Source organism: Oenanthe melanoleuca, chromosome 3, assembly GCF_029582105.1.
Source record: "Oenanthe melanoleuca isolate GR-GAL-2019-014 chromosome 3, OMel1.0, whole genome shotgun sequence".
In the NCBI taxonomy this organism is placed as follows: Eukaryota; Metazoa; Chordata; class Aves; order Passeriformes; family Muscicapidae; genus Oenanthe; species Oenanthe melanoleuca.
In genome coordinates, this window is record NC_079336.1 from 88,709,499 (window position 1) to 88,735,892 (window position 26,394).

At 41.6% G+C, this 26,394-nt stretch overlaps 1 protein-coding gene across 2 annotated transcripts in view; it reads left to right on the plus strand.

Moving 5' to 3' along the window:
- Positions 1-13,470: 13,470 nt before the first annotated feature.
- Positions 13,471-26,394, plus strand: part of SMYD2 (SET and MYND domain containing 2) — a 29,142-nt gene continuing 16,218 nt past the window's right edge. The window contains exons 1-4 of one of the 2 annotated variants that reach the window (XM_056487121.1): positions 13,471-13,763; positions 16,359-16,422; positions 23,224-23,334; positions 24,959-25,019. In XM_056487121.1, coding sequence (XP_056343096.1) covers positions 13,582-13,763; positions 16,359-16,422; positions 23,224-23,334; positions 24,959-25,019 — 418 coding nt within the window. In that variant the 5' untranslated portion in view covers positions 13,471-13,581. The remainder of the gene's footprint in view (positions 13,764-16,358; positions 16,423-23,223; positions 23,335-24,958; positions 25,020-26,394) is intronic. The other variant, XM_056487122.1, reaches the window with a different exon arrangement.

Consider the following 26,394-nt stretch of genomic DNA (forward strand, 5'->3'; position numbering starts at 1 on the left):
CTGCAGAGAATTTCTGCATATCCTGCTGTATATTTGCCTCCACACCTCTGTAAATGGGCAGCATTCCTGAATCCAGGACGTTGACATGAGTAGAAGCCTCAGCTATGTCTATAGAAAAGCTATAAAATGCACAACAGTGCCATGTAATTGGCATGTGGGCCTCAGAACTGTTGCATTCAGCTCACATTAAGAGCTGTACTTGGAACCACATGTCCTGTTTGTCATCTTAAGGGTGGGAAACTGCGGAAAGAACAAAGTCAGCCACCAGGGCTGCCAAGCTAAGTTTGCTGTGACATTGATAAATATTCAAGCCAATGTCTTTCAAATGTTATTGTGAATCACCTTTCCCTCCTTCCTTCCCCTGCTTCAGTCATCTTGCTGGCTCAGAATATTCACCTTTGTCTCAGACCTCAGCTGCCTTCACTTTATTGCATATGATTGCCATTGTCTTTGTCTCTTTTATCCGCTTCACTGTGTCTCATTTTCCTAAAGTATCTGGCACCCACTTTTCCATAACACTGTTCCTTTGTTTCAGGAAAACATAATTTCAGGAGGCAGCAGAAATACAGTTCCAAAGGCCACAGGGTGACATCCTCTCTCACCTGATCTTTATTCATATTGGGGTTTAATGGTACTTTTTTTTCCATTTCTCAAGCACCCTGCAACACCCTTCCTCCCTGACAGGAAGGCATATTTTATTTCTCATAAAAATGCTTTCCTACCAATCTTCTGTTCTTCAGAAGTTTCATAGACCTTTCTGTTAATGCTGGTTTTCTCATGTGGATAGAACTGTTGACCTGGTTGTGGTTTATTACTGTTTTGACACTTTTTTCTCCTTCCTAGATTTGGAAGAACTTAGACGCTTCTGTCATTTCCAATTCCTGTCATATTGGCCTCAGCAGCAATCTTCCCAAATTCTGTTTTGAATACTGTGGTAGGAACAATTGAGTATTCTAAATATCTGACCTGTCTGGCTTTCTAAAAGTAATATTTTTAACTAATACCACTAATCTTGTGTTTGTGGCTCATACATAATCAACCTGCCCTGGATAGCATAAACAACACAAAATAAAAACAGAAAAGGTACTTTCTCTCAATTCTCTCATTTTACCAACTCAGGCAAGGATGCTGTTATACTGTCCTTTATGTACACTTTCTTAGCTCCCTGGTGCACTAAAAAAGGGCCCTCAGTCCATTGAAATAACACAAAACCTCAGTTGCTGATGGTAGTGGTATGTGGTTTCCTGTGTACGTTTTACACCAGAAGGTACAGTGCCTATTGTACGTCCCCATTTAGAACTCAAACACAATGGCTCATGCAGCTGCATGGTGACCTGCCAATAAAGTTTAAGACAGCATAGACTTCCACATGAATCTGCAGATTAATGAGACAGAGAACTATCTTCTTTTTTCCCCACAAAAGGCTACTGGTGCATTCAGAATGTGCTGCAGACTAAAACCAAAGTTCAGCTCGCCGCAGGAGCAGAGAGAGAAGAAACACGCACAGGATACACTCAGAAACAGCCCAGCCCTTATGGAAAACTCCTGTGGAATTTAACACAAAACCATACGCTTTCTACAGCTTTTTTTTTTTTTTTCCCTACCATCCTATAGCTCAGATACCTCTTCTATTAAATTCTATACAATGGCTCAAAAAACTTCATATAAAAGATATAATGCTCCATAGGTTTTAGAGTAATTTTATAGTGTTCTGTTACATTTCTATAGGACCCCCTTGTTTCTATTCCAATTATATTATCCAGAACTTTTCATAAAAGGCCTACCTTATAACAGGCCCTTTCCCTCTCTTTCTGTTTTCCTTTAACAAAATGTATAGATGCACATGACAAGGTGTGTTTCTTAAGATTCCATTATTTTAGACATATTAAATTCCCATCTGAGGCAAAAGCATTATTTGTCTTTTGGATAGGAAGCTTAGAAAATTAGTAAGAAAACTGTCAAAGCCAGACAAATATAAATTTAAAACTGCCTTCTCATCTTGATTAGGCCAATGAAACAACACTTGTGTGGAAGAGGAAGAAAAAAATGAGCTTTCAATCTTTTTTTTCCCTTAATTTTTAAGCAAACCCCAAACTATAAGCACTTATATAAACCTTTCTTGGCAAATGTCCCCTCAGGACCTTATGTTAGAAGGTGAAGTAAGTAGAGCAAGGGTTAATTTAGCTCCTTGAGAAAAGTCTTCAGGAAATGCTTGGCACATCACAGTCCTAAAATTATGATGTAATTCTTACATGTCTGTCTTTTTGGAATACAGTGGTTTTGTCTTGGGTATAAATTCATTTTCATTTCTAAAATAATTTCCATGATTTTGGGTTGCTTAGTGTTTGTCAGTGGACAAAGACAGCAGGTACTTCAAGGGTGATCTGACACCTTTATAATCTGAAAGTGCTAATCCACTGTGGAAAGATAGCTCAGACTATTGTTTGAGCTAATAATTAGAGGCCAGGTTATTCCAAAATGGACTGGAGAAATGACAGTAATATAAATAGAATTTTTCATTCAAAAGGTCACCTAGCTAACTGTGTTATAACAACACTGTTGTTATCTGTTATCACTAGTCCCTGTTTGGCATGGCCATGGCTCCAGACACAAAACTGTCTTCACATACATTGTTCAGATGGAAAAGGAATACAAGATATTACATATGGCCTTATGATGAGCAATGAAAATTACAGTGACTAAAGAGATGTTGTCTAAGAAATCATTTTCATTACTCACTTTTTGCATTTACAGAGTTAGTGATCAAAATAAGGAATTCCACATCTGTGAAGGCAATTGCTGGGTATATTAAGAAATGTACAGAAGACTAAAAGTTAAGGTAATTGAACCAATCAATATCACATGGCCTATTATTTTTTCTCTTAAATGAATTTCACACAGTAACAGTGTTTTGATCTCAGAGAGGCAGGAGATGGAAGCTTAAATCAAAGTGGCAAGATTTAGCTTATCAATCTGAGACAACCATTTTTAGTCATTGATCCTTGACACAAGGATACTGTGCCAGTTTTTATGGCTTGAAGGCAAGGGACCCCAGGAAGGTTTGATAAAATGACAATATCTTTAAAAAGGACCCCTAGATAATATAAGAGTAAGAGCAATCCTCCTTGAGTTGATTAACTTCATTTATTAAATAATAATTTTATGTCAATTTTGACTCATCATGAGCTTATTTTGTTCATAAGAATGCCTTTGATGGTGTAAAAAAGGTTTCTGAATACATGAATCACAATTCAATACCATCCAAAGCATCATCAGATGTCCTAAAAAGAGATAAGTTCAAATTCCCTAAATGTTAATGTGGATTGTGTATCCACATTATTAATCTTTATTTCATTCCTGAGATGACAATATTATGTCTTACTGCTTTCATGACTGTTTCCATTCATCTGGATCCTGCATACATTTCAGGACTTTTCCTTTTTTACATAACTCCCTTGAGAAGCAGCTTTGCATTGACTTATTTTCTTTCTTTCTTTTCCCTCTTTCAGAAAGTTTTGTCACTGTGGATTTTCTCTGAAGATGTTTTAACTGATGAGCTGTGATTTCAACACTGATTTCCCAAACTGGCTGAGCAGTGGAGTCACATTCTCTCTGTGAGTGTGTTTTCTGAAGTTGAACACAGCTGAACACAATTTTCAACTGACAATACTGCAATCCCAATGCATCTTCTGTTCTTTGTCTTTCTTTTGTTCCTTAAGATATTTCTTGAAGTATGGAGAATCTGTACTCCCCTTCTAGCAGGAAGGAGCAGGAGGAAAATGTCATATTCATCTTTGGGACTGCAGATTTCTGTTCCTAGTTTTCTAGTGTTTGAAAAAAATCCTGACTTTATTAACACAGTCGTTTTCTGGAACAGAATTTATGATCGATGTATTTGTCTGTGAATTCCTGTCTTTATTGTTTTCATGAAACAGAGTAAAATTGCACGTAAATACATCCACAAAGTGCAATGAGGCCAAGAGCAAGATCCTGCACACGGGTCAGGGTGATCCCAAGCACAAGTACAGGCAGGGGATGAAGGGATTGAGAGCAGCCCTGCAGAGAAGGACATGGGGTGTTGGTGGGTGAGAAGCTCAACAGAGCCTGATAATGCAGCCTGGCACCCAGAAAGCAACTGTGTGCTGGGCTGCATCAAAGCAGCATGGGCAGCAGGTCCAGGGAGGTCTCTGCTCTGGTGAGACTCCACCTGAGGTGTTGTGCCAGCTCCAGGGCCCCCAACAGAGGAAGGACATGGATCTGCTGCAATGAATCCACAGGGGGCCACAACAATGATCTCAATGTTATATCAAGACGGGCTGGGAGAGTTGGGGCTGTTCATCCTGGAGAAAAGAAGGCTTGCAGAAGTTTTATGGGTCAAAAGGGACCTACAAGAGAGATGGAGAGCAGCTTTGTATAAGGGCAGGTAGAGACAGGACAAGGGGTAATGGCTTTAAACAGCAAGACAGCAGGTTTGGATAAAATATTGGAAAAAAAATCCTTATTGTGAGGGTTGTGAGGCACTGGAACAGGTTGCCCAGAGAAGATATGAATGCCCCATCCCTGGCAGAGTTCAATGCCAGGCTGGATGGGGCTCGAGTGGGAGGTGTCCTTGTCCATGGCAGAGGTTTGGAACTAGATGGTCTTTAAGGTCACTGACAATCCAAACCATTCTATGATTCTATGCAACCAAAATATATTTTTTACTTTCATTTAATATTTGGACCATACCTGTGAGTAGATCTAAACCCATCTGTATTACCCAGATCAGTTGATGAATAACCTCATTTTCTCTCCAATAGACTGGGATTTTCCAAATTGTTGTCTTAAAGAACATTTGCTTTTCCATCTGGTCAATTATATCTGCCATATATTCTTGGGCCCTGAAGTTCATTTACCCTCTGCATGTGCTCCAACTGCATATATGAATTCTGACAACTCCAAGATCCACACAGCCTTTCTTTCTCACCCCATTAATAGGCTTCTCAGTGATATAAACTTGCAAGGCAGTCACACTTATGATAAAAGTTCTTGTAGTTTTATCACTATTATTATTATTATTATTATTATTATTATTATTATTATTGTTATTGTTATTGCTACTGTCATTCTCTTAACATTGAAACCTCATAGGCCCTGACAATGGACAAGGGAGATGTGGATATGGATCTAAATACTGAATCTAAGTGTCTGGATCTAAAATACTTTCACAGCATAATTCTCCACAGCTGAATACCTGAAATCCCTGGTCAATTTACACTTATTCTCTCTCTGTTCTGGATGTTCCAAGAGCATCCCCAAAGGAATGCAGTGGCCATGTGACAGATGGTTTCCTCCAGAAAGCATTCCCAAAGGCAATAGGGACAAGACTGCACCGTGTAATGCAGGACTACATTATCTCACAACATCCAGCCCCTCAAGTATTCCCTGTGCCACATCCCTGAGCTCACAGAACTCTGCTCAGTGGAACCAGCACCACAGGGATTGCACCTTCAGAGATTAATTATTCCACATACATTGAGCAAACACCACAAATTAAGAGTGCTCTCCTAGGCTCATTAGCCCAGGTCCAGAGCAAAAGTCCCAGGCTCTGATTACATTTTTCTTTCTTCCATCCACTTAGTGGATGCCCCATAAGCTAAATGACCACAAAAAAAAAAAAAAATTGTTTCAAGCAATGAGAATTCCCAAAGCCACTGATTGTAATAACTCTATATTTGACTTAATTTTCAAATGCACTCTGGTACCTAATGCAGAGGTGGGAGAGCACATATTTCTGTATAAACACATCTGGAGCCTTCCAGCTGCTGCTGGTGTGACACTTCTTGCCACAGTGTCCCTCTACAAATATTTAGCACTCTGCTGGATCAGGTTTCATCTCTCAAGAAGTAGAAGTACCTGTCATCTGATGATGGATGGTGGCTCTTGTCTCAGCAAAATCTGTGTATTCTCTGCTTCTGTCCATGAAGAAAAGCAGGCACAGAAGGAAAAGCAGAAGAGGTTGACAGAGAAACCACCAACAATGTGTACGTGAATTAGCCTGCTGAAAGATGGGCTCCTCAGTCAACAGGGAACCATGCCCTGTAAGAGGGAGCTGGTACACTTAAAGAAGGCTCCTTGGTTTCCAGAATCCATCCACTCAATGCCTTTTTTTTTTTTCATTCTTTATATTAAACCAGGTCAGTAAGGGAGGAAGGTAAGAAAAATGTTAATTAGTTTTCCCTTCTTCCTGCTATTACTTCATTTTGTTGGAGAAGAATAGTGGTCTGCAGCAAAAAGGAAGAAAGAGGAAAAACATGACACATAAGAAATTGAAGATTAAGATACTTGTATCTTAATCCAGCAAGACAAAATAAAAAAAAAAAAAAAAAAAAAGGGAGCATTTGAAACATATTATACACAGAAGAAATCCCAGTGATAGAATTTGCCAGGAACTAGATGAAGGTAGTAAAATCATTAATAATGAAGAAAGCCATATTCAATAAATATGTCTCTCCTTGATTTGGAAAAAGCAGGATAACAGCAGTATCATATCAGGCAGCCAAAGCCTTTTTCAGTCCATTAGTAACCAAATAGGATGTTAAATATCTACTTGTGATAAAAACCTGCAATTCATCAGGCCCAGATAACTTGCACCTGAGGAGTCTCAAATAGTTGGTGGAGGAGATTCTTCCTTCCACATGTTAATTTTTAATGGGTCTTGAAATAACACAGAAATTCCAGAAGACTGGAAAAGGACTGATGTTTTGTCACTATTCAGCAAGGACGAACATGATGACCTTGGTAAATACAAGCCAGCAAACCTAACTTCAAACTGGAGAGGAGGTGAGGGGGGAGCAAAATAATAGAATATGGGATTCAACTGATAAAGAATGAAAGGACAGGAAGTAATTAATGCCAGTCAGCATGATTTTATGGAAAATAGGTCTTGTCAGACAAACCTGATTAGATTACAAATTTGGTTAAAAAGGTAACTGCCTCAGTGTGATATACTGAGACATTTGTAAGGCATTTGATTTAATTTTGCAAAACATTCTGATTTTTAAAGAAAATATTGTACAGCCTCAGTGAAATACCCCCTAGCAGAACAATGTTTTTATTAAGCAGCAAATCTCAAAAATGTTTTATCTCTGGGAAGTCATCACTGAATGCAGATATTGTTAGTGGCTGGGAAAGGGTCAGTCTCAGGCATGGCATTTGAGCATTTTTAGCTGAGTTCAATATAAATTACTATTGACTGTACTGCTAATGCAATCTCTGCAAAAACAAATAGAAAAGTAACCAATATATACAGGGATGTGATGTTACATCTTTATATAACACTGGCATGGCTACTGAAATACTTCACAGTTTCAGTGATATTTGTTTCAATGCAGGGAAAAAAAACCCAGAGGTTTAAAGAATAGCTACAAAACTCATTGTTAGAACTGAAGAAAATGCCTTACCTGAGAACTTTAGAGAATATGGAGAGATTGTTTGGTTACAGTGAGCAAATACCTCCATCAGCAGAAAAGCAGCTCACATACTTTCCTTTTTCAGCACCCCCAGTGTACTTAGAAAAAAAGAGTTAGGAAGTCTTAGGGTCCAGGTCACCCTGAAGGGTTTCTGTTTCCACATCAGTAGCAGGATAGGTTAAATACAGCCTGGTGGCAATGGGGTGTCCCTCATGTCAGGAGGGGTGCCTGACCTACTACACACAGCAGCACTCGTGTAGGTCGTCTGCATCTGTGAAAGCTCCAAGATTTTTCTCTTGTTTGTAATCCCTCTCCAAGTAAAAGGGCAGATAAAATGACCCTGGATAACTCAGAAAGTGTCCCGGCCAATTATCCTAGGGAGCCTCAAGGAGTTATCAGAGGATCAAAGATCCTTCTCTAGTCTTCAACTCAGAAAAGTTGCAGCTAGACAACAAAAGGAGAGGCAGGGGAAGAATGTGACAACCTAATGATGCTACAGTAGCACTGGGTAAGATCCTCAACTTGAGCAAGCAGGTGCCACTCCTTCAAAGTCAGTGGAGAGTTGCTAATTTACACCAATGGAGAATCTGACTTAATATGTTTTTTTATTTGCTTGAGTCCTGCCGTGGCTCCATAAGCAAAGGTTAATGCAGGTCTGCCAGGGGCAGGCTGGAGTTAACTCAGAAAGGCAGTTGTGAGGTTGCTGATTCTGATAAAAGCAAATTGTGAACTGCAAGCATCTGAGTGTTGAGTGTCACATTCACACCTAACTGCTGCCCTTGCCTGTTCCCCACAGTCATCCAGCTCTGTCATCATGATATGTTCCTGAAACCCCATTTGTGCTGCTGTCAACTTTTTGTCTTTGGAAATTTGTGTACAGGCTTTCAATAATGACATACTAAAAATGCTTGTAAACTTCAAATGAGCGGATCACAATATGCTTAACCCAGGCAAATCACTTCCATATATTAGGCAGAAACTTGATTGTTTACTTCTTCTAGTTCTGCACTTACAGTAGGGATGTTAATACTGATAAAACTGTAGGAGGCACCTGATAGGTGAGGACAGTGAGGAGTTTGTTCTTTTCATGAAAAAAAAAATTAGGAGCCTCTTTCTAGATCTCTGGGTCTTTCACATCCCAATGTCTCTAAAGAGAAGAATCCTATCTCCATAGGGTTGCCCATCTTCTCCACTTCCACCAGTCCTCTTTGATTTGGAACAAAATTCTGACTATTAATAGAACCATGGCATCTCTAGAGTATTGTTGTCTATGTTTCAGTAGTGGGCAATGTCAACATGTCAACAATTAGTGGCACAGATGTAGAAGATAACATGAGGACAGATTTTGAATGTCATGCCCAGTCCCCTCCAGGGCTGGGAGTTAGGAGCACATCTGCCTAGAGAGGCATTGGGGACATCATCCTTTCAGCCCCCACTGAATTCTGGACTCACTGCCATCCCTGAACTCCATCCCACCTTATTTCCTCAAAGCGATTAACTGCACTTGTCTTCCTTGAAAGGCAGCATTTCCCAGCTCCTGCTGAGTTTTTACATTCACGCTTAATCTCTGGTTCACAACCTGCTGAAAAGGCACAAATCTGAACCCAAACTACCCATAAATTGCAAAGATACCAGAAACAGCTGCCTAGCTATAGCAGGACAGAGTTTTGGACAAGCCATTAAATCTACCCACAAAACCTATTAAACCAACTTATGCTTTTTTGTTACTTACACTGCACTGGGATATGTTTCCAGCTGTCCCTGTTGTGAGTACCTGTCCTGGTGAGCTGAAAGCCGCTGACAGTACCAAGAGGTTCAGAAAAAAAGAAAACCCCAAAAACAAACAAACAAAGGAAAAAAAGAACCAAAACCAAAGGATAAAAAAGACAAGGTTACTATACCAGATCTCTCTGGAAATAATTGCATCAAATATAGAAAAGGTTATACACCATTTCCTTTGTCCTTTCTCTCCCCACAGGCTGCTGGCCTATGATTGTTTCTTGTACCTACCCTGTAGCAGATTTTATTGTTTATTCCTAGCTCCCCCTCCAGTTCGCTCGGGGCCCTGTGTCTTAGCGAGTGACTCCCTGCTCCCTTCCCAAGTTCAGAACCTTTCTGGCTAAAGTCTGCAGTGACACATAACACAACAAGACAGCTCTGGGCACAGGGCACGCAGCCCTTCCTGGAGAGTGCCGGCTGCGGTTCGGCCGTACCGTTTCTGGAAGATTAAGAGATTAAGCCTAACTAAAACTGACTAATGGGGATGGATATTTTCCTGTCAAACACACAAGGTTTTCCAGAGAGCAGCTCCAAGGTTGTGAGTGAAGGTGAACAGCTCTGCTTCTAAAGACTCCTTAATTTTAAGAAATTCAAAGAGCTGGCATGACACTTTGTTCTGTGACTTTCTTAAACCTATACCCTACTTCACATCCTTTCATGAGCCATCTTCTTTCTTATTTAAAACAGTTAAAAAAGACAGAAGAGAAGTGCAAGTCTCTGCATATGTAAGGCATAATTTAGCAAAGTATTTTATCACCCAATCTTGCCAGGTCCTCACCACATTCCGTAGGCAGAGACTCCTCCACTCGTCGTGTGAACAGTGGGGAGAGAAAGCTCTCCAGTCTCTTTCTGGTGGCAGGAAACTCCCTGGTGTTGACTGTTCATTCAGCTCTTACATGCATATTTATATGGCTAAAGCCTTGAGAGTCTTCATGAATTGATTACTAAGTCTGTGTTTTGCAAAAAACCATTATTTATTTAGGCACTCATACTGATTCATAAATATGCACGTTCAGATTTTCTGATGAACGTAGTATGAAAACACAGATAAAATAAGGAGATCCAAAAGAATATGTTTTATTTACAGGTTTCTTATAAATACAGAAAACATTGGGATAAATACTCTAACAAAATACTCACCAAACTGTTTTCATTAATAACTTATCAAACCAGTTTTATTTTTGAAAACAGCCAAGGGAAGCTAAAAGCTATGCAGGCAGCTGGTTGAATTTCTCCTGGAGGGTTTGAATGGGACTGCAGGCCGGCGCTGAATTTCACTCTTGTGAATAAATCCATGGATTATCTTTTGGAAAGCAATATTTTTCTGGGTAGAATAAAGCCTATTTAGTAAATTATTATTTTTGTTTTTAAAACTAAATGACTCTTTATTAACAGAGAGACCTAGTGAAATTTGAATTTTTCCACATTACCTGAGGCATAATCAAATTGTCAGCTGTTTTACAAGGGTGATAATGTGGAACTGAAATGTGGTAACACTTGCCATCATTCCAGCTGGTGTCCCCCAAAAGACACCTTCTCACAACGCTCTCATCAGTGAACCCAGATAATCTTAGAGAAGCACAAGTTATTGTTTAGAAGGGATCTTATAATGAACATCATAGAATCATTAAGGTTGGGGAAGACCACCAAGATCATCAAGTTGATAGCTATGAGTTTTTAGACCTGTTTTATTTGGACACAGTGTCATCTGGAACACAAATTAAATGCTGACTTCTGGGAAAAATGTAGGAATCTGTCACTGATTTCACGGTGTGACCAGGATTTTTCTACTGGACTATATCATGCTGTTTTCAGATTTCAGAAGCAAATTCTCAACCATTTCATTTCATGTAGAGAGAAAAAGAGCTAAGAATATTTCAAAATAGTTTATAATATATATTATATAGCAGCTGAAGAGATGACTGGGCATTTTAAGGGTGAAAATAAAATATATGAGTTTACTAGGAGGGTTTTTTTGTAAAACCACTTATTAAGAACATTTTAAAATCAAGACTAGCTATTTCCTAGAAGTTTTGTTGTATTTTGAGCAGGAATCATTTAAAGGAATTTACTTCATTGTGCAGTGTAGGAAGTCAGAGTATAGGATATATATATATCCTATAGGGTATAGGAGCTTTGACTCTATTTGTCTAACTATAATGGATCTATAAATTAAACTGGATTGACCATAAGGGCAGTTTCCCAGTTAATGCTAATTCATTCTTAAAGTGAATACATTATCAATCACTATTTTTAAATACACTTAGATATAGAATAGTCTGTAATTAAGAGTCCAGACCTTTGAGCCTGACATCCTCAATCTACACTGAACTGGGATATAAATGGCAGTCCTCACACACTGGATGAGGTACTTGCTTAGACACTGCTCTCATTACTTTAACTGGATGCCCTAATTCTATCCCTGCAGGTCTACAGCTGGTCATGACCAACATCTAGCTCAGATGATGAGGGTGATAGGGTATTTTTCAAGGTTTGCACCTATTTTCATCACTCAGTCTTTCCTTGTGAAAAGAGTGATGTTTTAACTAATTCAAATAATGCTGGTCCAGAAAGAGACATTATTTTTGCAGCGGATCCACCAATTTTATCATATAACAATGGATGAGAATATCAGAGAAGTTAAAGATATGCAACAGGATATAAATTATTTATACGGAATAGGGTATTGTTAGGGCTCTGAGGGCACAACTACACCTTAATCTTCCTGTCCAGCTTCCCTGGGGACTCCCACCCACCCTGTCTCCTGCTGCCCCAGGGACCTGGCTCACTCCTGAACATGCCTGGGGCTGTCAATGAACCCATAGGGAGAGACTGGGCTTGCCACCTTCTCTCCCTGCCCTGGTTACCTATCCAGGAGGCCACACCACCTGAGCTCCCTGTGACCTGAACTGCAAACCTGCTCACAACTGGGGTGCCTTGATCAGGGAGGCCTTGCTGCTCCTCTCTGCGGCACTTCATCACCCTGGTGTGAAATAAGTTTCAGATTACCCCACTAACTATTCTGCTACTGCAGGCAGTATGATCCTTGCTCACTGTGCTCCTCTAGAGTTCCAAAGGAGAAGCTTGCATGGATAACAAGCAGCTGCTCCTGAAGATATTTAAAAGCTATTCCCTGAGATAACTACAATATCTTCACAGTATCATTGCACAGCAATGGAGCATGGAAGTATTTCTTGGTCCTTTGGCAGACAGAAATCTTCTGAAAGTGGTAAAACAAAACCAGCCACTTTCTTTGACACAAGAAAATTTGCAGTTAGGCATGTAAGTTAAAAAAAAACAACCAACCAACCAAAAAATCCATAGAAACTAAAACAACAGCTCAACACAAATTTTAGAGGCTGAAAAAAGCCACTGGAGTGATGGAGGAGAGCAAAATCACCTGAAGTATAGAACAGGACTCAAGTATAGAATAGGACTCACTTCACTGTCTTCACCGGGAAGTGTATGAGGTGCTAAAACAAACGAGAGGGCTGCGAGGCCAGCGGAAGAGCCCCTTCCCCGGCGCCCTCGCTGCCCGAGATCCGGCTGGCTCTGGGGGATGGATAAGCTTCCACCGCACACAGGTTGGCGTGGGCAGCGTGTGGGCGGCAGGGCCGGGGCAGGGGCCGCAGCCAGGCCTCAGGACTCGGGCTCGGTGCCGGAGCCAGGCCTCGGCGGGCAGGACTCGGGGCTCGGACTCGGTGCCGCAGCCAGGCCGCGGCGGGCAGGACTCGGGGCTCGGACTCGGTGCCGCAGCCAGGCCGCGGCGGGCAGGACTCGGGGCTCGGACTCGGTGCCGCAGCCAGGCCGCGGCGGGCAGGACTCGGGGCTCGGACTCGGTGCCGCAGCCAGGCCCCGGCGGGCAGGACTCGGGGCTCGGACTCGGGGCCGCAGCCAGGCCCCGGCGGGCAGGACTCGGGGCTCGGACTCGGTGCCGCAGCCAGGCCCCGGCGGGCAGGACTCGGGGCTCGGACTCGGGGCCGCAGCCAGGCCCCGGCGGGCAGGACTCGGGGCTCGGACTCGGGCTCGGTGCCGCAGCCAGGCCCCGGCGGGCAGGACTCGGGGCTCGGGCTCGGTGCCGCAGCCAGGCCCCGGCGGGCAGGACTCGGGGCTCGGGCTCGGCGCCCGGTGCCGCAGCCAGGCCGCGGCGGGCACGGCTCCCTGAGGCGCGCAGCCGCTCCCGGTGCGCAGCCGCCGGCGGGCCCCGCGCCGCCCGGAGGAGGCGCTTCCCGCGGGCGGGCGGGCGGCAGCGGCGGCCCCGAGTGCCGGCGTGCGCGGCCGGGAGAGCAGCGCTGCGAGCCCGCCCGGCAGCCCTGCCGTACCCTGCCCGGCTCTGCCTGCCGCGGCCGCGATGCGCTCGGAGGCGGCGGCGCAGCTGGGCGGCCTGGAGATGTTCGCCAGCGCCGGCAAGGGCCGGGGGCTGCGGGCGCGGCGGCGCTTCGCCGTGGGGGAGCTGCTGTTCAGCTGCCCGGCCTACGTGGCCGTGCTGGCCGTCAGCGAGCGCGGCAGCCACTGCGACGGCTGCTTCGCCAGGTAGGGCCCGGGCGGCGCCCGGCGGCCGCGGCTCCACGGCTTTCCCCCTCCTCGGCTCTGGTGCTGTGGCAGCGTGGAAGTTTGAGCTCACAGCTGGTGCTCAGCAGCTCGGGAGAGAGAAAGGGAAAGGGGAAAAAAAAAAAAAAAAAAGTTCTGCTCTTCCTGTTCGCTGTCGGTCACGTAGACACGTGCGTAACCATCCTCTCGCAGGAAGTTTCATTGATCCGTCTAGTTTTGCAATAACTCCGTGTTGGCTGGTTTTAATGAAGGTTTGATAAGGGAGAAAGGGTCTGCACTCGCTTAATTCACACCTCACGTTCCATAGTGTGGATGGAATATCTATGAATGAAATGTCCGTATCTCCGTAATGAAATATACAGAAATTCCTGTATATCACCTCTGTCGGAGGTTACTTTGGGGCGGAGCGCAGGCAGTGCAAGCAGTTGTTTGTCGCATGGCTGGGAGCAGTGGGGCTGGAGCGCTGCCTGCTCCTGCCTGCCTCGCCATTCCTGTGCTGGAGGGATGCGGGCTCGGCTGTGCCTCCTCACCTGTGGGAAGCGGGGGTATTCAAGGGTTTGCCTCAAGCCTCTCAATATGAGCTGCTATAGGAAAAAAGAAAGATAGGCCTATTAGGGTTAGCAAATGCAGCATGGGTATGACACTCTGGCATGCCACACCACACCATATTTTTAGAAGGTGTAGTACTTTCGTGGCTTCTGACAGCTTACTGAGGAATTAAGTGCTTACCTGGTTATAAAAGAGCAAATGTTAGTAGTTGCCTCAGTAAAGAAAAACAACTGTTGCAACTGTGCTATTTTTAGCCACACATCCTTTTTCTTTCCTCATTACCTTATCTACTTGTGACTTGTTCACTTGATTCACCCCTCTTTGCACATGAGCACCTAATATAGCTCCTAGTGAAGCTGGTGAAGCGAGTCCCATCAATTTGAAGAAGGGTACAGCTGAGATGATTTTCCTCACCTCCTTTATGCCTTTTCCCAGCCTTTAAGACTTGCGTCGAGGTGTTGTTTTTTTGGTTTAGGGTTTTTTAAAGCTCTTGTACCTAACCACAAATTTCCTTGTGCCGGAGAAACTGTCTGGTTTTGTTTATCATATTCAGATTTGTCTGCCAAAAGACCGGGGAATACTTCCATACTTCAATGCTGTGAAGTAATACTGTAAGGATAATAGTTGTCTCATGGAATAGCTTCTAGTTATCTTCGGGAGCAGCTGCTTGTTATCCATGCAAGCTCTTCCTTTGGAGCTCTGGAGGAGCACAGCGTTCGAGGGACAGACTGACTGCAGCAGGACAGCAGTTAGTGGTGTAATCTGAAACTTATTTCACACCAGGGTGATGAAGTGCCACTAAGAGGAGCGATGTCTCGGTGATGTAAGGCGATCCGCCAGCGCTCAGACATGTGTTCTGTGTCTGTGACTGTTGCATTAGCACTGAACTAGCACGTACCAGATTCCGAACTGGGCTTGTTGAACTCGCAAAGAGCCCTAGCAGGGAGGTGGTGGGCTCGGCACCAGCCGTGGGAAGGGAAACTTGGCGAAGCTGTCATGAAAACTTTCGTGGCAACATGGGCAAAACGAGGCTGTAACATTGTGTTTGCATGAGATAGTGGTTGTTACTTTAAATACGCGGTTGTAATGTCAGCAAGAGGAGTCATGATGTTAGCCCGGCTCGCTCAGGTTGCACCTTGTGTGGTTTGCAGATACAATCAGGGGATGCCAGGCTTGCTGGGGTTTATGGGCTCCAAATGCCAGTGACCACCAAAATGTTGTACACTATCACATCATATGAGGACCCTCACCCTTGATTTACTCCAGTGAGCTTACATCAGCTTGAGACTTTTTTTTTTTTTCTACTTACACCAGGGAGGGTGTGCAGACATTTTAAAAGCATTCAGTACTGCTGAGAGATCCCTGTTGCTGTCATACCAAAATGTCACTTGTTGGGTAACACATGTTCTATTTTTGGTGGGATCTTGCAACACATGCACTTTAAAGCAGAAAAGGACCTTCCTCATGGCAGTTCCCCCTGTTGGGGTATATACAAATATAAAAAAGGAGAGTGTGAGCCTTAGGTCTGCTCAGAATACGCAGATATCAGAGCAGACAGGGTGAGACAGCAAGGGGCTCTCAGGTGACAGGAGATCAAACAGTATATTTAATAACTCAGTATTTTTTCTTGGCCTTCAGAGACACTTACTCAACAAAGGTCATGCAATCTATAACCAAAGAAACAGTAGAATGATCATAGCAGAGCCAAAGGGTCAATATTGGTGAACAAGTGCACAGGGCAGTTTTAAAGTTTGCAAAACCCAATAAGTTTAGCTCATTATGCATCATATAGTGGCAAAAAATGATGCTGTCTGTCAAATAGCATAGAGTAGCATGTTTCTAAACCCAGCAATTAATCAAGAAAGCAGAGTGCTTTTGCATAATGAGAGCTGCTTGGAAAAATGTGCTTTTGAAAGTCTTATACAGTTTTCATTGTGAAATGCAAAATACTGTGCAAAAAGTGATCCAGCATACAGTTTTATTTCATTCAGGTTTCTAGAACAGAATAACTTCTGTGTTCTTTTTAAGGAAAGAAGGATTGTCCAAATGTGGAAGATGCAAACAGGCCTTTTACTGCAATGTGGAATGTCAGGTATGGTCATGCAATTTGTGAGGGTGGGGGGGAAGGAGGGTGGGAGTTGCAGAACTCCAATTTTTGTTTCTGTGGCACTGATGTTTTCTAATTGTAGCTATGGTTAATAGCAGTCCAGTCAGTTCCAGCACCACACAGATGCTGACCCTGAAGTTGTGCATTGGACAATTACAGGATTTCAACGTGGTCTGCATGAGTCTTTCAAGATCAGCAGCTTCAGGGCTTGGTACCACTGAGACTTTGATTAGAGTTGCCTGTCAACCCACTAATTATGTCTGTATTACTTCTTCTTTTAAGGACAAACCACATTATTTAGCATTAGCTCACTAAACTGGTAAGAGATCCTGTGCCTAATGGAAAAAATCACTAAATAGCCATCTTAGGAGAGAGGGGGTTTTTTTTAGGATTTTTTTTTTTTAAATATTTGCAAATATTTTGAGTATTGAGACTACCTCAGCTGATGGTAGTCATAACCATTTGAAATCTACCAGGCTTTCTCCCTAACTTACTCACTGTGACAACTTTCATTCTTTTTGTATACTTCGTTTTTTAAAGGCCCCTGAATGTAGAATATAAGTGATACTAAGGTAGAGCAAACATCCAAACATTTGCATGCAGTTTTAGATCTGTTTTTAATTCAAATTAGAATAAATTTTTAAAAAAATTAGAATCTAGCCTTTTTGGGCCCTTGACTTGATGTAGAAGAATTATCCAGTTTCAGTGTGGAAAAACTCAACAGGGTTGCTGATGAATGATGTGAGCTATGCAAGGTCTGTGGTGCTGGACACAGAGTGTGGAACAGTGCTTATGAAGGATTTGAGTCACCCAAGGTCTGGCATGAAGCTGTGTGTTAGCTATAAATAATGCAAACCTTCTCCCACACGTTAACATGCTGCTGGGTGCATGGGTTCATGCCAAGTAGTCTCTGTTGTCATTACCTGGGCAGAGATGTAGTGATTTGTGCTGGTCAGTTCCCAGGCACTTTGGACATGGCTGTTGCTTTTATTTCGAGGATGTATCTTATTCTCCTGTTGAACAAGTTTCGAAAGAAGCCTGACCTATCCTCAGCTTTCCTTCTGTTACCTTCCCTACTTCCTGCTTTCCCACAAAATACTTGTGAGTTGTGGGTTAATCAAACAGCCTTTTGGTTTTGAAGCACCAGGAGAGCTCAAAAGGCTTAACAGAAACTAGTTTTTTACAAAATTTGCTATAGTTAATAGAATGTCCAAAGTGAAAGCCTACTGTATGAGCATCCTTAAGGGTCTTGAGAGGGATCTGGATGAGCTTTAAAGACAGTGTAGAGAAAGCCTATGATTCATTCATGGAAAATGTTCTAAGAAATGTTTCCTCATGTCATTATTCCTTACAAGATTTTAACTAGATGAGGGAAGGAAATCCTTGAACAAAACAGCTTTTAGCAGCTTTTATCTGAGACTGTGAGTTCCTTCTCTTACTATATAAGATGTACAATGGTTTATGAAACAGCTATGTGAGATTTTCTGGAATAGGAAAGCTCAGTAATTTGTGCTGGGAAGAACAGCAAGTAGTTGTCATGTTGGAAGTAGAATAACTTATTTCTTCTCATCCATGGTCCTTTGCTTTCCTCACCAAGTGGCCTTCCCTCAGTGTTCTGACTTCCAACCTTGACAAAGTTTATACTTTTATATTTACAATCAAGGAAGGATTGATTTTTTTTCTTTCCCTGGTAAAGTTTTGTACATGTTTTGCTTTTTTTAGATTGATTTTTAAGAAAAACAAAAATTTTTTTGGTGGTCAGAATTCTCTCTCTCTAGAGGGACATGTTCCCAGGGTAAAAGCCTGAGCTGCTCAAACTGAGTGTTCTTAAGTCTGCAAAAGTTACTGATCAGCAAAAGATTGTCTGTCTGATAAGTTAGTGATTTAGAATCTTTCCTACCTGTTGGTGTGTGGTATGATGCTCTAGATATAAAAGACTTTTTTAGATTTTGTTGATGTCTAAACTACAGTATGACGTGCACAGGTACCAGCACCTCCCTCCTGCTGGTGATATACATGTGACTTTTGATTCCCTAGTTGATATAACACTGTCTTCCATCTTTTGGGCCCTTCTGAGTCAGCCTGATGAAATTTATGAACATTGCTGAGTTTGAATTCTTTGACATTCTTTCAAAGTTACCTTCAAGCACAATATTCTCTAGAAACTGGTCTCCACTGTCTGTACATGCTACACAGACAGTCTGCACTGCATCTTCATCCCTGCCTCGTTCAAAGGCACTTTTCAGCAGTTCAGCAATTCTTTGTCAAAGCCAAAAAGGATATCTGTGCCTTGATACTGAATTTGTAACACTGGAATGTACAGGAAATGTGTCCCTTTTGCCTCCATGGATGTGAGACACCATACAACAGTGATAGAAGGCCAGGGCTGCGCTTGAGAACTGTCATGGTATTGTTCATTTCATTTGTATTTTATAAGTTAATTTTTCCCTGTAAATCCTTTTTTTTTTTTTTTCTCAGCTCAGAAAAATTGTATGTACACAACAAGGGCTTGTTGGTTAGTACCTTGTTAGTCAATACAATTCAGTTAGGCAAATGTTTACCACAAGAGGCATACTGGGATAAAAACCCAAAACTTTTGAGCTTGCTCTCTTCTTACTTTAAGATGTCCTGTACCACAATTCATAGGAATTCTTGCTCGTTGTAGGAGGTGGATCTATACACACACACACACATGCACCACACAGGCTTTGGCACAGCTCCCTAATGTTCCTGTTTTGGTCTCTTATTTTGCTTTTAGGGTAGATAACCGTGTGTTTGGCCTATATTAAGCTGGATGTTTGCGTGGGTGTGGATTCAGGGCATGTAAGAGTGGAAGTTGCCTTCACTGTCTGTCCTTGCTGCTTTTAATGTTTTGTGGGTTGAATCTAGTCTGGGTTTGCTGCTTCTTTCTTTTGCCAAGCCCTAATCCATGTCTCCCTTTAAAAAGGGATTGTGATTTCCAACAGATTCACACCATCCCACTCTCTACTTTCACCTCCTTGGAGCACAGGACTGTTACTATAACAGTGGCTTTCAGCCCCCATCTGCAGCTGTTTGGGTCTTGACTTCTTAAATTGTAATAATTTAGTCAAGCAGGAGGAGACCTGTGCTCATTTTTTCTCTTTAGAAATTAGCTGCTGAAACACTCTGAAGAGAAATGTTTTAAGAGGGTTATGTGGTTGCAATTTTGCAATTGGTGAACTTGAACCAGCTACTGGAACTCCTCTTGCTGTTATTACACATGGCTATCATTTATCCCAGACTTAGTGGAGATCAGCTAGCCAGAGTGCAGAAGGAGATGTTTCTGTGGTGATTATCAGCATTCAAAATACATTTTGAAACATATGTGTTTTTCTTAACATGTCATGTTCAAGGCTGTCCTTGTTTTAACATGTCATGTTAAAGGCTGCTGTAGTTGGTATTGCTGGAGTAAGTGAAACAGTTATTTTAACCAGCTGCTAAAACTCAAAATGTACTTGCACATCTGTAATTAGCATTAAGTAGGTGTGTTTTAAATGGGACCTTGTAGAAATTGCCTGCTTCTCTTTGGTGAGCTGTAGAAAAAAATACAAAATCTTTTGCTGTAATGATTCTGCACAAAAGAATTTTGATACTGCAAGATTGCATTGGGTGTCTGTCCCCCTATAGAAAAACTTTTCCAATGTATTGTTCTTTGGTAAATGTCTCTGTGAACATGTTAAATGTTAACCCATGAAAGTCAAGGACCCTCTATAGCCCAGCATTTGGTAAATGATGAGAGGGAAGGATGGCTGTGAAGTATATAAAACTTCTACCTTCACTGCTTGTTGAAAGGCTGTATCAGACAACTTTACCAATTAATATCAGATATCAGAAGTTGCCTCACTGAAATTCAGTTCAAGCATTAGATGCCATTTGATCACAAATGGGCCTTAAGATTTTGAAGTGAGCTTAACCCCTGCACTGGCTTGTCCATCATTTCTTTCTGGTATTTGTGTGTGTTTCTTTTTAATTGAGTGAAATAGAACAGAGTTTTTATTTAGTATTGAAAAAGTCCATGTGAAAAAGGAGGTATGAGGACATTTGTTTGGACTTGAGTCTTATTTTTTTAATATTATATTTTGTTACTTGTTGTTTTTCTCCTACTGGGAGGTATAAGAGTGTTCTGGGAATCAATCCAGTAGTCCTGGATGGCAGAATCTTTTTGAAGAAATTGGTGAAGAGGAGTGTTCCATTCTTTGATGTAAAAGGCATAACCTTTAAAGAACTTCCCTTCCAAAAGTGTTGTCACTCTTAAATTAAGGGAAAAATATTATGGATGTAATGAAAATAGGAAGAAAATATCATTAATGTAGCATTAGGGATTCAGCTAGAACAATGCTGCTTGTTATAATTCAAACTACTTGGAGGAAAATATAGAAAAGAATGCAAAATAGTCCTGCTGTGATCGCAGGGAAAGCTGCTGTCATGGTGTTTCTATCCCAGGTATTACTCAGTCATCAGAACTCTCTTTTTTTGTGGTGTTTCAGGCTTTTATCTCATTTTGCACAATTCAGCCGTATCTTGTCCCTTTAACCTCCCCACCAGTTCACATAACTCAGTATGATTCTGCCTGGGGAAAGATTTTAATTAACGATGTGTAAAGAATAAAGGGAGAAATGGATTTTTTTAAAAACACTGCTTCGAGACAGGCACGTGATTTTGCATTTTGATTTTTTGTTTTATCAGGTAATTTCTCCTGTTTATTTAATGAGTGTGTGTGGATGAGAGTCCTGCAAGGTTTCAGGTTCAGTGCCTTCAATTTTTGAACAATCATGCTAAAGTTAGTGGGTGTCCTGGATAAGCAAGAAGAGGTGAGAGATGAGATTTCCCTCTGTCTCTTTGTAGCCTTTAGCCTGTAGATTCTATAGCAAAGGCCATCAGGAGTTTTCCAGAAAAATTTTTGGGGCTTACATAGGAAATGGGTCTCTCTGGGGATGCATTTTGTAGTGTGACAGCTGTAGGAGAGTCGAGAGTGTAATTTCACATGACATGATTACAGTGTAATATACTATTTTGGTTCTGGTCTGTATTGCCATATCCTCTTAGAATATTTACACTGGAACTTATTTCAAACAGCCTGTATGTAGGTTTTTTTGGAAGTACCATATTGAGATATCAAGGACAGCAAAGTTGGCATTGTGAGGGGTTGAATACCCTTGTAGTGTTACACTGCTTCAAATCCTACCCAAGGCTGGGACTGGTGTTGACCTTTCTTTTCCTAATAAAATAATCTCCTAAAGCTGTCTGTGCCCAGGACAGTTAAAATAACTGTTTTCAGTGGAAGAATTTTTGTTTTGATCTACAAAACCTGTGAATAAGCTAAGCAGCTGAGGCAGGAGGCACTGAGGGTCCTGATTCCCCTGACTGGTTCCTGCTTTGGGTTGTTGTATGTAGCCTTCAGCTGTAGTTCCCACTAGGAATCTGTCTCCCAGCAGACCTGTGACATATCTACCTGTCCTGTGTCCTCCTTCAGACAGCCTTCAGTGTGTCTCCCTAGTGTTCCAAATGGCTCTTGCCTTTGGTGGTTAGACACCTGAGGGGAATTGTTCCTTCTGTACCACTCAGTCACTATGATGGGCCATATTGTTGAGATTTTATAATTATTTTTAAAAATTGCAGGTGAGTGGGCCAAGACAGGGTTTGCCACGCTGAGTGAATCACCATAATGGGATTTAAGAACATTCTAGAAGGTGCCTTTTAGCACCTTGAAACTTGAAAACTTGAAAAGTTTTCACTTACAGATTTGTGGGATTAGTTGTGAGATTTTTCTCTGCTAGTGTTTTGCACCAGTTTGAATCTGGTATGAAAACAAAATTTGATGCTCCTTATGCAGACAGAGCACTATAGGTCTGTTCTAACAGTTCTATAAATCCATGTTTGGGTTGAGATGTAGCAATAAATAACTGTGCATTTCTTGAATATTTCCATGTTTAAATGAATTAATAAATAAGTAAATAAAATCAAATTTGATGCAGTCTGAGGACAGCCTGTGCTGCTGCAGATGGTTAATATGTGATTCTGTGCTATTCTTTGGAAGATTCTGTGGCCTTATGTGAAACTTATAGAGTGACAAAAGCCTGTGAGTGCCTTGTGCCATCACTCCTGTATGTTGTTACTGTCTGTTGAGCTATGAGTACATTGCCTAAACTATAGTCTGTACATTTAACTGGAATGTTTGTCTGTATTAGTGTGTTTTCATTGTCTAGCTGTACTTTTATTCTTCAACATTTAAGGAAAAAAATCTGATAATTCCATCAGAATGTTTAGGTTTGACCTTACAGTCAAATGATTCTTAGTGATTGTGAATCCATTGACTTCAGACACATTACTCCTGATTACACCAGGGTCACCTCTTAATGAGGGGCCAAAGTATTAAATGGAAATGAGCCCAATAAAGTCATCAAGCTCAGACCTACTGCATCCTCACATGCTTGGTCTGAACAATAAGAACTGGTGATTTATAAATCATGTTGTCTGTTTGCTTCTTCGTCATTTAATACTTTTATTCCAATGAGTAAATTAAGATGTTCTGACTTCAGCTTGTCCCTTGTGAATTTGTTTGAAAAAAAAGCAGGATAGCTGTACCCGTTAAATGTGACTCAAACTTTTGTTCAGATTTACTGAGCATCATCTTATTTTTTAAAGGAAACACATTTTGCTTGACCTCTAGGATCTGGCAGGACTTGCTTCATCCATCCCCTTTTTCATAAGTTTATCTCCATGGCACTTTTTTATTATTATTATTATTTTTTTCTATGTTTTCAGAAGGAAGACTGGCCAATGCACAAGCTGGAATGTGCCTCCATGTGCACTTTTGGGCAGAACTGGCATCCCTCAGAGACTGTGAGGCTAACAGCAAGGATCCTTGCCAAACAGGTGAGCAGAAGGCGAGGCTTGGGAGGTTTGCTCCTGCTCTGGGTGCCAGGAAAGGCAGGAAAATGAAAATTGACCGACAGTAACTGTCCCTGCAAAGCACACACACACATACTCTTAAGTTTCCTGTGTACAGACAGGTGTAACACAGAGCTTGAGCAGCTGAATGAGCTGACCATCAGACCACTGCAGCAGGGTCAGGGCCAGTATAGTCCAGCTGGAGACTTTTGCAGGAAGCTGGCAAAAGGCGAGTGAGGTCTTCAGCTGTAACCTATGGCCAAGATACTGCTGAACAGAGTCTGGAAATGTTTACTGATGGCTTCACATTGGTGTTTCAGCCTCTGTTCTGGTATATTTGAGCTCTTGGTTACACATGTGGGCAAGCATCAAGGCTACGCTGATGAAGAGAAAGAAGAATAAAATTTGACATTTGGGCTTAAATTTCAAGGAATGCTTCTAGAGTTATCTGGCTGCAGGCACTGGTACATACCTTTATGAGGCAGTTGCCTGTTGTAGTATTTTTCAGCTACAGTTGCATAGCATTGTGCAGCATATAACTCCCAGTACATTTGTGAATCAAAAACACCTCTGAGGTATTCAGGTATAAACATTTATGATCATGAGTTAGCTGGTGAAAACCAGAGTTTGAGAGAGAAATCTCAGACCCTCGGTCTTTGGAGAAAAAGAACATTGTAAGGAAAGAAGATTGCAATGTCAGCCTCCATTTACAGTGTTCCTTAACTATATGGATACTGAGGGAAGCACAAGTGCTGACAGGGAGGGGATGGGATTCATGAGTTTCAAGGTTATTGTGCTGTGCATCTTTGTACAGCCCTAAACTCTCTCTGTAAAAACAAATCCTCTTTGAAGCATATTTTTCTGATTGAGATCTGCTTATGTGACAAGGGCAACCTGGAAACTGTATGCAGGGAGGATTTTCGTGGCCTGCTGGGAAGGTAGCTGCATCCTTGCTGTGTGTGTAGATGTGTGTGCATGAATGTACATGTGTGTGACTTAATTAAAGCTCAGTTTGGTAGTGGTCCACAAACAAAATCGAATGTTTAATGACAAAAAGTCGTTGGAGTAAATTTCTGCTTTCATTGCTTACGGGGAGGGGGGAGAACCCTACATGTCATATAAAAGCTAAATATGCAAACCATAGTCCCTGAACCTCAGCTGCTGGGCCACCTGCAAAGCCATATTTAATGGCCAAGATTACAAAGAAGTGGCCTTAGGCCAGCAGTGGAGCATTGCTTTTGAACTCTGTCAACAGTCAGTTTATTCACTTTCCTCAAAGCAAAGCCTGTCTTCTGCCTGCTTGCTATTGTTAGCAGCTTTCTGGGTGTCTAGAACAAAGCAAATGACATATTTAAAATACTGTTCAGTTTATGTATATAAATTTGATAGGAGTTCATCTTTTGCTGCCTAATTTGGTGTGGAGAGAATATTTCTATGCCTTTACTTAGGGCAGTCAATTTAACTCATTGCTATTCATCAACTCTCATAAATTCCATAGACTATGCATTTGGATCTGTCTTAGAGGTAGGAGTTCCCAAATTCTGAATGAGTACACAAAACTGCCAAAGTGAAACATTAAAATCTTTTCTTATTTTTTTCCCCTTGTTAGAAAACTCACCCTGAAAGAACACAGTCAGAGAAGTTGCTTGCTGTAAAAGAGTTTGAATCACGTAAGTAAAAAAGGCTTGCAGGTAAACAGAGGTTTTGATTTATCTATATTAATGATTTGTTTCCCCATGGCTCCCCTCTATCAACAACTTCCAGACCATCCTGCTCCTGCTGGAGGAAAGGAGTAAACAAAGAGAATTGGTTCATCATTTTTTCAAAAGTGCAGTGCTCTTCCTTTTTTTTTTTTTTTTTTTTTTTTCCCTTGGCTCTTTGTGGGAGCTGTGAAACAAGGATGAAAACCTAGACAGAGTTAATTATGTAGCATACATCCATCTCTTGCTTCTCTGGTGTTCTAGTGTCTTTTGAGAATTGTAATGTTGTAAAATTAAAATAGCTGGTATTTGTTACCAGGAGGCATAAAATCAGAGACAGCACAGTTGCTTGATGGTGACAGTGACTAAGGGGCTAATTGCAGCACCCTCTGGACTGTGCTTCAGTATCTGTCACTGCCAGTCAAATCTGACATGTTATATATGATTCCATGTCCTAAATGCTCTAAAATAATCCAAAGAAGGAGATAAGGCAATGGCTTTCTTTTTACTGGAAAGCTACTGTTTACATCCAAGTTAGAAAATGACCATTAGTAACCATCCTGGCACAGTTTTCACCAGTCTGTTGTTTTCTTTTTTGGTGCTGAGCATAATATACACAGAGGCAATGGGTTGTATATTCACATTACTTACTCTGATGGCTTCCAAAACTTTTTACAAAATGCTGAATAAATGTACTCATTGCTAGGACTTGAGGTAGCAGAGTAACCAAGCACAGTAGTCTTACTTGCTTCCTGAACAAAAGCTCCTGTCATTGCTTTTGGGACAACTGGGAGAAAAACGGGGGAAAATTCCAACATTTAACTTTGTCTAGGGCAAGTGTAGTTCTACAGGTAAGTTGGCAGGATTGAAGTTGAGGAGAATGGATAAGTGCTGAAGTAATTTCTGTGTATTCTTCTGCATTGCAGTTTGTCTTCAATAGTTTATTAATTTGGGAGATAAAAGGCTGAAATTGTTTTTCTGTTGCAGTGTCCCTGTTGTCCTCTAGAAGCCTTTGTTTTGCTAGCAAGCACCCCTGTTCCTGCTGCTTTTTTGACTCAACTCACTGCTTATCACACCTCTATAAGTGTCTTATGCTTTGCAACATACAGAGGACAGGAAAAGGCACCTGGCTGTCAGTTGGAAGCTCAAAATTTCTTATTTCTGATTTGTCTTAAATCTCCTTAAATGGTCCAATTTAATTTTCCTCAATGCTTTTTGTGACTCCCCCATCGTTCACATATGCTCTTACAAATAATTTCTTTCTTCCACTGCTGTGCAGCATTTTCTCTCCATTATTGTTTTCAGTTGAAGAGAACAGGAGAGAATAAGTAACACTGCCACTGTG